The sequence below is a fragment of the Erigeron canadensis genome, chromosome 3, assembly GCF_010389155.1.
Source record: "Erigeron canadensis isolate Cc75 chromosome 3, C_canadensis_v1, whole genome shotgun sequence".
NCBI lineage: Eukaryota > Viridiplantae > Streptophyta > Magnoliopsida > Asterales > Asteraceae > Erigeron > Erigeron canadensis.
Window position 1 is genome coordinate 35,179,812 of NC_057763.1, and position 12,436 is coordinate 35,192,247.

Consider the following 12,436-nt stretch of genomic DNA (forward strand, 5'->3'; position numbering starts at 1 on the left):
TGCTTTGAAAATGTTAAAAAAAAAAAAAAATTAGCAAAAAGTGTTACGATATAATGTAATGTCCATTAAGTTATTGACACCTTCACAACTTCTTTTCTTTCATCCAATACATAAAACAGACAATAATATTGTTTAATCTATGGAGATTATATTTATACAAACAACTATTTACGTTACCTAGCTGCATGATATTTAACAAGTTGAAAAATAAACATGTCCAACTATTATTAAGTAGCTAGAAAACAACTAAATGGAATTTGTCATCGACAATTCGACTTCTATACATAAATGATTTTAAAAAAAAACTTTAACAGACCAGAAAACATTGAATAAAATAATTTATGTCTATTGAGTTAATATAAGATAGAATACTATGTAATATAATTATACTAATAATATTTGAGCAATCCATCATTCCATCTACAATTATGGAGAACACTAAATTATTTTATATTTGATTCACCAAATACGTTTATTTATTAATAGAATTCTTTTCAATTATTTTATTTAAAAAGAACATCAAACAACAATATGCATTGTCATCTTCTTTTGTCACACACAATACACACAAAAAAAAGCTATGCGTCACGGACTTTGCACGTGGAATAGTCCGACCATTGTTCTCTTTGCAAAAACCCAGTAAACTTAAATATATGTATTACCCCAATACCCCTTTTATTCTTTACTATTTACAAAAACACCCCTCTTACTTTGTTTTATTCTACTTTTACCCTCAAAATAATATTGGGTTTAGGGAATTAAGGGTACAAAATGTCAGAACGTAATGAACAAACATTTTTTAGACATGTTATCAGGCTTATTTGACTAGACATTATGTCATCTTAGTTTGTTTTTCCAACATATTTATGCTTTAATTGATGAGGATTGACACAATGCTGTTTTAATAGTAAGGATACAATATAAGTCACTTATTTTTTCTTATGGTTGATAATATATAGCCAATAATAGAAATTAATTGATAATAATAAGGTTATATTGACATCTTTATGTGCAATTCAGAAAATGGATACATGTTTTTGGATTGGCCCAAATAGGTGATCACTTGTTTGTTTTGCATATCTCAAAAAAGTTTCATACGACTAAATATGTTTTGGCTCATACAATTCAAAACAGTTTATGATAAAATGTTACTATATTTATGTTATATATAATATTTTTCTTCGTAAAGTATTGATGGCATATGAAATTAAAAAAAAAAAAAAAAATTTAAATTGGCTCATAAGTCATGATTGTTGACATCAACAACTCACTCTATTGCAATAAATTTGTGACTTTAAATAAATGGACCACAAATTGAGTAACAATTCAACAAGATTAAAAGTCATACATACACTAGAAAAATATAGTGCATCTATATATCTACGTTTACATGTACTATATTTAAGCTATTCGTTTACATCACACATATAGGTTACATATGTGTGATCTATGTCATCAATCCGACATCTTTGACTCGACCACCTAATTATAGGAAATAAACACCATCACCATCTCAATAGCCACCATCGACGCACATCTACTCTAACATACAATAGTTATCAATGAAACAAAATTACATATGTCAATTTATATTTTCATTATACTTTTGTATTCATTTAATTTCACATAATAATACAACAACAACAATACTCAATCATGTTAAAGATAAAACACAAAAAAAGTAAAACGTAAACAATTACGTAGTATATACTTAAGCTATGTTCAAACATAAAATCCACACATCCAACTATAACAAATCATTTGTCACACACACAAAATCATAAAAGCATGCCAAATTAACACCAAAACTTTTTTTTCCTTTCAGATCAACAAAACAATTTTGACATGTGCAATGAAACATTTCATCTCATACGTCATACCACATAAATTGAGCAACTAAAAGAGGGGCCCCATAAATAATAATGAAAAAGGTAAAGGAAGGGGGCATATATACAATTAACCCAAAGTTACACTCAATTCCTTGAAGGCACAGCAAAACACTACAAAATTTACATACAGACACACAGCAGACATACCAAACTTCTCCGCTTTTCTCTCTCTCTATAAAACCCACCTTTCTCTCTCTAAAACCCCCTGTTTTTTTTTTCTCATGAGATCTCTATTTTGCTATCACTCTCTGACTAAGGTAATCTATATCTATACACTGTACATATACACACACTATCACACGTCTCTCTGTATCTATGTCTTCATCTGAATATATACATATATATGCAGCGTATACATACACTATCTGATTAACATTCATGTAGGTACCTCGTTCTAGGTTTTGTTTTTCACTGTAATTCTTACTTTTTGAATTAGCCTTCGTTATATTTACTACATTTTTTAGTTGTTAATTACTTTTTTTTTTTTAAAATTTGTTATTAGCCTGCTTTTTTTACTTCATATCTTATAATTTACAACTATACATGTTTACTTTATTTGTTTTATAATAATTTATATATGAAAATTTATTTCCTATGTTGATAATCTATATCTAAAATTAGGTATTTGAGTTTATTTTAATTTATTTTTTTGTTGCAGGTCAGAAAAATTTAGATCTGAAGAGTAAAGGTTTCAACTCAACTTTAACAAATCTGTTAGGTATTAATTACTTTGGATGCAACTTTTAAATATTTTTTTTTTATAATAGTTATTATACTTTTTTAATACATATTGTCTACCATTAATTAAAGTTATAGTTAAGAAATGTAGTTAGTAGATGGTATTCTTAATTATTTAACTAGGATTGTGCCTGTGTGATGTTGTGGCGACGGTTTCTAAAAATAACTTTCTTAAGTAACCTGCATTTTTCAAATAAAGGTTAGGGTGACTGCAGCCAGTGGCTGCTGAGGTGGCGGTTTACGAAATGTTTGATGTGTTACATTTTTCATTGGAATGCGAAAATGGAGATGTGTTGTTTTTCTAGTTGGTGCTATCTAATAATAACAGTGCCGATTTTGCTTGTACTTAGAATAGTCTAAATTGTGTTTGTGTTATTTATATTGTATGTTTTATTTTCAGCTGCGAGGAAATCAAGATGATGCCCAGACCTCCCCCTCATGATGATTTCTCACTCAAGGAGACGAAACCGCACCTCGGTGGAGGGAAGGTCACAGGAGATAAGCTTACTGCTACTTATGACCTCGTGGAACAAATGCAGTATTTGTATGTTAGAGTAGTGAAGGCAAGGGACTTGCCTGCTAAGGACATTACTGGTAGTTGTGATCCATATGCTGAGGTTCGGTTAGGAAACTATAAGGGAACAACTCGTCATTTTGAGAAGAAGTCGAACCCTGAGTGGAACCAAGTGTTTGCTTTCTCTAGGGATAGGGCTCAGGCGACTATGCTTGAGGTGTCTGTGAAGGATAAAGATTTTGTGAAAGATGATTTCATGGGTTGGGTACTGTTTGATCTTTCTGAGGTTCCGAAGAGGGTTCCACCGGATAGTCCTCTGGCTCCTCAATGGTACAGGTTAGAAGATAGAAAAGGGAATAAGCTCAGGGGCGAGCTTATGTTAGCTGTGTGGTGGGGTACTCAAGCTGATGAAGCGTTTCCTGAAGCGTGGCATTCTGATGCTGCAACTGTTGGTGGAGCTGATGCACTTTCGAATATTCGTTCAAAAGTGTATCTTTCACCTAAATTGTGGTATCTTAGAGTTAATGTGATTGAAGCGCAGGATTTGATACCTAGTGATCGAACTAGGTTCCCGGAAGTTTATGTGAGGGCGGAACTTGGACATCAGATGTTAAGGACTAAAGTATCTATGAGCAAGTCTATCAATCCTTTATGGAACGAGGATTTAATGTTTGTAGCTGCAGAACCGTTTGAAGAGCACTTGGTTTTGAGTGTGCTAGATAGGGTTGCGCCTAATAAGGATGAATCTCTTGGACAGTGTGCAATTCCTTTGCAATATGTGGAACGGAGGTTAGATCATAAAGCTCTTAACACAAGGTGGTTTAATTTGGAAAAATATGTTACGATTGATGGGGAAAAGAAGAAGGAAGTGAAGTTTGCTAGCAGGATTCATATGAGGATTGGCTTGGAAGGTGGTTATCATGTTCTTGATGAATCTACTCACTACAGTAGTGATCTTAGGCCAACGGCTAAACAGTTATGGAAAAATAGCATTGGAGTTCTTGAAGTTGGTATCTTGAGTGCACAAGGGTTATCACCAATGAAGACAAAAGATGGAAGGGCAACAACAGATGCATATTGTGTGGCTAAGTATGGTACAAAATGGGTGAGAACAAGAACAATAATAGACAGTTTTATGCCAAAATGGAACGAGCAATATACATGGGAAGTTTTTGATCCTTGCACTGTTATAACAATTGGTGTGTTTGATAATTGCCACCTGCAAGGTGGTGGTGACAAGGGTGGAGGGCCGAGGGATTCGAGAATCGGGAAGGTCAGGATTCGTCTTTCAACCCTTGAAACTGACCGTGTTTACACCCATTCATACCCTCTTTTGGTTTTGCATCCAACGGGGGTGAAGAAGATGGGCGAGATTCATTTGGCCGTGAGGTTTACATGCTCGTCATTACTGAACATGATGCACATGTACTCACAACCATTGTTACCCAAAATGCACTACATTCATCCCTTAACCGTAGCCCAACTTGAGAACTTGAGGCACCAGGCCACTCAGATTGTCTCCATGCGACTCAGCCGTGCTGAGCCACCATTAAGAAAAGAGATTGTGGAGTATATGCTGGATGTTAGCTCTCACATGTGGAGTATGAGACGAAGTAAAGCTAATTTCTTCAGAATCATGGGAGTTTTGGGTGGTTTAATTGCAGTTGGAAAGTGGTTTGATCAGATTTGTAATTGGAAAAATCCCATTACAACTATTCTCATTCACATCCTTTTCTTGATACTAGTCTTGTATCCGGAGCTCATTCTGCCCACTGTTTTCCTATATCTATTTCTAATTGGAGTTTGGTACTACAGATGGAGGCCAAAGAACCCACCACACATGGACACTCGTCTCTCATGTGCAGATAACGCACATCCAGATGAACTTGATGAAGAATTTGACACCTTTCCAACTTCCCGCCCTGCTGACATCATCAGAATGCGATATGACCGTTTAAGGAGTATTTCTGGAAGGATTCAAACAGTGGTTGGTGATTTAGCAACACAAGGAGAAAGACTTCAGTCTTTACTCAGCTGGAGAGACCCTAGAGCTACTGCATTGTTTGTAATATTCTGTTTAATTGCTGCTGTTGTTCTGTATGTCACACCTTTCCAAATTGTGGCCCTCATTACAGGCTTCTATGTGTTACGACACCCAAGGTTCCGCCAGAAACTGCCATCTGTTCCGCTCAACTTCTTCAGAAGATTGCCTGCGAGAACCGACTGCATGCTATGAGTAAACTTTACAACTTCTGGCTTCATTTACCCATTCTGGTATGATGCATACAACTATCTTGGAACAATATTTTGTATATCTTGTTGTGGTCCCCGTCACAGGGTCTTCGTAACTTCAAACTTGGTGTCACCTTTTGCTGTGTAGTTTTTTAGGTTGTGTTTTTTGTTTGAATCTATCCCTAGTTGTTATTAGTAGGTGGTTATGATTCTTATCTTTGGCGATATATATCTTGGATTTTAAACTTCTATTGAATGTTCCTTCAATCAGGAGAGAATTCTCATTTCTGCTCTATTGGTTTCTTGCTTATTTGCCCTTACTAAATATTTGTCTACCAGACTTGTTTATTTCTTTTAGCTGCTTCCTTGATTTTTGGATGCATACAAATTAATTTACTGGAATCTGGAATTTATTTGAATAGTTGGTGAAATTATATGTTAATCACTTCTGGAATCTCCTTATCTGGGCATGGGACAAAAAAGTTAGGAAAATCTTTAGACAAGATGGCACACCGTCTTTTCTGTCGCACAGAATAAACTGTGTTACTACCAAGTTGGTTGTATATTTTGTTAGTTACAGTAGTGAAATGATCAATTATGGAAGTAGACAAAGATATACACCATTGGAATGATATAGATCTCTCAAGTTCTTGGACCCATATGCAAGCAAACAAGATTTTATTCTAGGTACCAATGGACCCAATGATTATGTTTCTACCATCATGCACATGCATTAGTAAAAATAATATTGTGAAGTTTTTGTGCCTACAACTTTTGCTACTCAATAAGATGCTTTTCAAGTTTGTATAGGCCTGCTCTGTAGATATGTGTGATAATGACAAATGTAGGCATCTTATTGGGCAGCACAATTCGTACGCTCAAAAAGCAGGCACAAATAGCTTTGCTCGTCATTTAGAGATGCCGGCATCATATAGAGATGGCGGCGATCTACTACTGTATTATGGATGATGGGATGATCATTTTTGTTTTCTAAAGTAAGTTTGATTATTCCTTCATTCTAGTCTAGAAGTACATAATGGTTCCAAGAACATGATTATTGATTTTAACTTTTTGGGTTCCTTTGTCTTTTTTATATGGTACTTGATTTCCTGTATACAAGTCCAGCAGTAGAAATAAAATTCTTGAATGTATAGGACAGATTGTATAAGTTTTAAAGTAGAATTAAAATAGTACAGTAGTGTTTTAAAACTCAGGTATAAAGAAATGGGTTAAATGTGATTGGGTGAACTTTAAAGTATAGGAAGGTGGGTTTGACACATATCTAATACAGTATATTTTTCAATTGGCTTGCCATGTTTTGGGAAGGAATATCACAGCTGTAGACAATTTTGTTTGAAAGTCAGTTTTGGAATGTTATGTTTGTGTGAATCTTGATGAGGATATTGCCCCCCATGTGCTCAGTTTTATTGACATCTCATGAGATCAATTGAGGACTTCCCATAGTCACACAAATGTTCATTGCTTCACCTTGCATGGGTTACGCCCGTGCAACCCTTTAGATCGGATAAGAGCAACTCCCGTACCGTATTCATCTGTTTACAACACATAACCCATATAATTTTTATATTTTTTTATAAAAAAGTTATTAATATTTTTTATTGGAATGGGGAAAATAATGATTTTCAAAGTTTTCACCATTGTTTGGTTTTCAGGTTAACCACTTAACCCTACCCTATCATACATATATATGTTTTCCAAAGTACGGGGAAAAAACTTCAATGGCATAAGTCTTGTTTATGTATTATGTTTCAATGGTTTCAGAGGATGTTTTAAGCTAGTTGATATAACAATGTAACATGTGTTTGTATTTACGAAAAAGAACAATTATATCTTCTCTTCGTCTCCCCAGATTGAGTGCAATAACATATACACCCGTCCAAACTTTCTCAATGACTCAATTCATTATACTGTCATGATGAAGTCACTACACAATCAATACTGATGAGTGAATGAGTCATATATTTGAGTGAAGTAATTTGTAATTAAGCTAGGTGGAATAGAATATGAGTTATCTATCATTTTGCCTTTTAAAAAAAATATTTAAACTACCTAAATTACCATTTTTCTTTATTCACTAATTTAAATAATTCTACCTAATATACCTATAATACCCTTAAATCTCAATCACTTATTTTTCTCTCTTTTCTCAAATCTCAACCACTTATTTTTTTTAACTCTCCATAAATCATTTTATTTCTCTAATTCATTCAAAAAATTTTATCTCAAAACCGTATATCGATAAATTATAAAAATTGTATGGGTGTTATTAAATTTCATGCTCTTTCATATTTTATCTCTAATTCATTCGATATATTTTTGACGAATTTTTAAATCCGAGGGTGAAGCCCATACGGGTAAAACATTTGCTATCATATTCTATGACTTATCATCTTCTATGACATATCACCCCACCATTTCACCGCCGCAATGTACATGCACTTTCTCTCATAAATAAATAAATGTGAAATAATATGTGCAATACTTATTTTTTTTTTCTTCAAAAAGAAATTACACGCAAGTACGCAACTTTAAGTATAAGTTTATGAAACTCGGGCCAAAATGGTGGTATTTAAGCCCAGTATTTCGTTCGTACAATGCGGCCTGCTAACTTTATGATTGATAGATTATGGGCTTTTTAACTTTATTGGATCATCAAAACGTTTTATTCATCTAAAGTTAAAGATCACCGTCGCGGCGTCACCCCATTGTTTTCACATATCTCATTAGTCAATTCAATGATCGAATTCTTGATGTCAAATGATAGAAATTGCGAAAATTTGTGGTTAGAGTTAGGCTGTAAACGAAATTAACATTTTAATGAACATGGTGTGAAACGTTTGACAAAAACTTCCTTCATGATTTAGTTAAATGAACGAAAATGAATAAAAAATTTTATGCGTTTAGTTAAATTAACAAACATGAACATAACTTTTATTATTTCGTTTATGTTTATGAAACGTTCAATTATATGTTCATGGATATTTGTTTATTTATGTTCGTTTTTTATATGATCATTCATTTATGTTTTCTTTACATTCATATGTTGTATATAGTTTTAATTATAAAATTGTACTTTACATCTATATCTATATATTTTATAAAAAAATAACTTTTTTACATTCATAACTTTTTTACAAACATTCAAGGAGAGTGTTGTAGATATTTATACTTTTATAGATAATTAAGGATAAGGATGGATGTTTATAAAGATTTATTTCTTATTAAATTTTTATTTACTTCGAACGTACTATATTTATATCTATATTCTTTTATAATAATGCAAAGTGGATTTAAGTAATTTAATATTTTTTTAATAATCTCATATTACCCTTATAATATAATATACGAGTAATATGATATTATATTATAAAGCAAATATCATTTGTTTAACATTTTAAGTTTTTACATTTCATCAAAATCAAATTAAATCAAAAACCTACACTACTCGCCGACGTCACCGCCACCACCAACACCGTCATCACATCGCCATCGCCATCTCCACCACCGGCGCAATGCACAAATATGTTTTAATACAGTATAGAAGTAAAGTACAATTTAGAATTAAAACTATATATGAATGTTAATACACTGCATGTATTATCATCAATTAAAAGTATTCAAATACTAGAATCTTGATAATATGATGAAGCCCTTCGGGGAGCAATTGGACTACAAATGGAACCAGTTGCTAAATTCTTGTCATATAAAGTTGCACAAAGCTCATGGTTAGTTAATGGAGCGGTTTTCAAGTATGTTGTCTTGGGATGGACCTACATTTAATTTGGATCTGTTTTCATGGTTAGGTAATGGAGGCGTTTCAATTAACATGTAAAATATATTAGAAAGGTAATTATAACCAAACCTTGCAAACATCGTCCCATTTTTTAGCTGTTAAGTTAAACATATTTGTATGAGGGTTGTAAATGTTTCCCTTTTTTTGTCTCAAATATAACAAAGTGTGATACTTACCTTTGATGTAATCATACTTATTTTTCAGTTGTTTTTGGTTAGCCACTATACCATATGTTTATTGAGTTTTTTCCCCCAAGATAGTCCAAGTCTCCCTCTGTAAGCTTACTCCCATGTAACCCAACCTATCGGTTTTTTCTCTAAATGTTTCTAAAATCAATTTCTCTTGCTCATTCTTAAGTTTTAGCTAACTCTTGTCACCCATGCCTAATAAAGTATCAAAAATAACATTTATAAACCTACAAATTCCCATCAGACTACTAGCACATTATAAATCAAATACAACCAATTATGTTGCCATCATGATAGTAAGCATTGACAACAATACTCCACTCAAAACAAATATATGAATTGCTACTTAAAAACACAAATACAAATTATTATATATACTTAAAAGCATGAATCGGTTTGCGTGCGTCACACAATTTCAACACTTTTAGTCCTTATCGTTAAATTTGTTGCACCAATGGTCCTCATCAGCTAACGGCTGTTAATTTTTTCCTGCAATTATAGTCCGTGTCGTTAAATTTGTTACAACAATGGTCCCTATCAGCTAACTTTAGGTTTCTTAATATTTGCCACATAACTTTAACCTTTTAACTTTTGTCACATAACTTTAATTTCTTTTACTTTTAGCACAAAAGTTTGCTTTTATTTAGTTTTTAAACATATGTTTTTCTAACTTTTGCCACGAAAGTTTCATTTTTTTACTTTTTATGACGGAAACTTTTAACTTTATTTCACTTAATATTAATTTCTTTTACTTTTGGCACGAAAGCTTTGTTTTATTTAGTTTTTAAACTTTTATTTTTCTAATTTTTTCCACGAAAATTCATTCTTTTTACATTTTATTACAGAAACTTTTAAACTTTTACTTTTTGTCACATAGCTTTTATTTCTTTTATTTCTTGCACGAAAATTTTGTGTTATTTACTTTTTATACATTTGTTTTTCTAACTTTTGTCACGAAAGTTTCATTCTCTTTACTTTTTATCACATAAATTTACGAAGTTTTCGTCATTTTACTTTTTGCCACATCACTTTTATTTTTTCTACTTTTCACAAAAAGTTTTGTTCTATTTACTTTTTATACTTTTATTTTTTCAACTTTAGCCACCAACGTTTCATTTTTCTTTACTTTTTATCACAAAACTTTTTACTTTTTAACTTTTGCCACGAAAATTTCATTTTATATAATTTTTCACATGTTTACATGTCATGTAATGTCTCCCGGGCAACGCCCGGGGACAAAAAACTAGTTGATAACTAAATTAAAAATGATATTATATCAATGCAATGTGCATAAACATTTTCTACAAATGATTTTATGAGTCCACAAATCAAATAATTAACAATTTCATAAAAGTAATAAGTAGTTTTAAAAATAATGAATTAACGAACCTAATTCGAGAAAATAGATCTTCATGAAGATGGTATTTGCTTAGAAAAAACAAACACAAATGACTATGGCTTGAGAAATATTGTTGAAGCTAGTGTTTAAAAGAATAGATTTGGTTGGATGAAGAGAGATTTGAGAAGGGAAGACGGCAGATGCTTCTTTTTTTAGGGCTAAGATATTTTTAGAGGTAAAATTATGTCCGGGTTTTTTTAAAGATAAATTTATCATCTAGATAGAAAATAAAAAACAAATACTTCTTCTGAAATCTGATCGAAAAAGATTTAAGAGCCCACAATGTATCCAACTAATCTTACATAATCTTTTTGGCTTATTTTATAACTCTAAGTTTATTTGTCAATTTTATAACTCTTAGGGTTATTAGGGATATGTACGATAGGGCGAGGACCGGTGTTCGAACCCCTGTGGGGAACACGGAACTTTTCTCGGTAGATATGGGCATACACCAGGGTTCGGCGCTTAGCCCATACCTTTTCACGTTGATCCTAGACGAACTGTCCAGGGGCCTACAGGAGGAACTACCGTGGTGTATGATTTTTGCCGATGACATTGCGCTGATAGCGAGATCGACGGAGGAAGTAAACCAGAGGCTAGAGAAATGGAAAAAAGCCCTTGAAGACCATGGTTTGAGCCGAGAGAAGACAGAATACCTTAGATGTGACTTCGATAACCAGGAGATAAGACAAAAATGGGGATGGGGTTATTAGCATTAGGGGCCGCATATTGCGTCCGAATGAGTCTTTTAGATATCTGGGATCAGTGATACACAAATCGGGTAGGATAGACGAAGACGTGACACATCGAATCCAAGCCGGATGGATGAAGTGGAGAGCAGCTACGGGAGTCATGTGCGACAAGAGGATCCCGCTAAAGCTGAAAGGGAAGTTCTATAGAGTGGCTATTAGACCGGCTATGCTATACGGGTCAGAATGTTGGGCGATGACGAAAGCCCAAGCGGCTCGAGTAGAGGTGGCTGAGATGAGGATGTTAAGGTGGACTTGCGGGAAGACCTTAGCAGACAGGATCCCGACGGGAGTTTTTAGAGCAGAACTTGAAGTAGGGACCATCATTAACAAGCTAAGGGAAGAGCGCTTGAGATGGTTTGGCCATGTTAGGAGAAGGGATGAAACTGCACCACTAAGGAGAGCGGAGTCTATTCACGTAGACGACATACGAAGAAGGGGACGACCAAAGATGAGGTGGGAGGATCGATTAGCGAAGGATCTAATTGAACTTGGCCTGTCGGAGGACATGACGTCGGATAGGACGACATGGAGAACTAGGATTAGAGTAGAATAGTAGGTTAGGGTAGGACTTTTGGGCGACCTAAATAGTCTTCTTTTCCCATATTGCCTTGCTAAAGGAGGTTTGTGAGGGTTTGGCCTAGAGAAGTGGCTTAGCTACGCTACATAGGACTTTGACGGGACAGGAAGAGTGGTAGGTAGATGGAGGTGGAAGTACGGAATTCCGAATGCGTTAGAGGAGCTTCCAGGTAGAGGTAGTGGAATGCGAGAGTAAGGCATATGGGTTTTAGATTAAGTAGATCTAAACCGAGGGGGGAGGTTACTCTTATGTTTGTTTCCCCCAAGATGGCTGTCGAAGGACATGACCAATGAGAGTTTATCTAGAAGACTAGGGGTTTAGGACTAGTTTATT

The 12,436-nt window shown here is 33.9% G+C and overlaps 2 protein-coding genes across 2 annotated transcripts; both read left to right on the forward strand.

Moving 5' to 3' along the window:
* The first annotated feature begins 1,980 nt into the window (after positions 1-1,980).
* On the forward strand, positions 1,981-5,668 carry LOC122590540 (FT-interacting protein 3-like). The gene is made up of 3 exons (XM_043762736.1): positions 1,981-2,146; positions 2,548-2,607; positions 3,028-5,668. The coding sequence occupies exon 3, from the start codon at positions 3,044-3,046 to the stop codon at positions 5,375-5,377; it is 2,334 nt and encodes a 777-aa protein (XP_043618671.1). The 5' UTR covers positions 1,981-2,146; positions 2,548-2,607; positions 3,028-3,043; the 3' UTR covers positions 5,378-5,668.
* Positions 5,669-11,148: 5,480 nt separating this feature from the next.
* LOC122592015 lies at positions 11,149-12,298 on the forward strand. Its single transcript, XM_043764232.1, has 3 exons — positions 11,149-11,404; positions 11,463-11,941; positions 12,194-12,298. Exons 1-3 carry the CDS (start codon positions 11,149-11,151, stop codon positions 12,296-12,298), a joined length of 840 nt encoding a protein of 279 aa, XP_043620167.1.
* Positions 12,299-12,436: the final 138 nt, after the last annotated feature.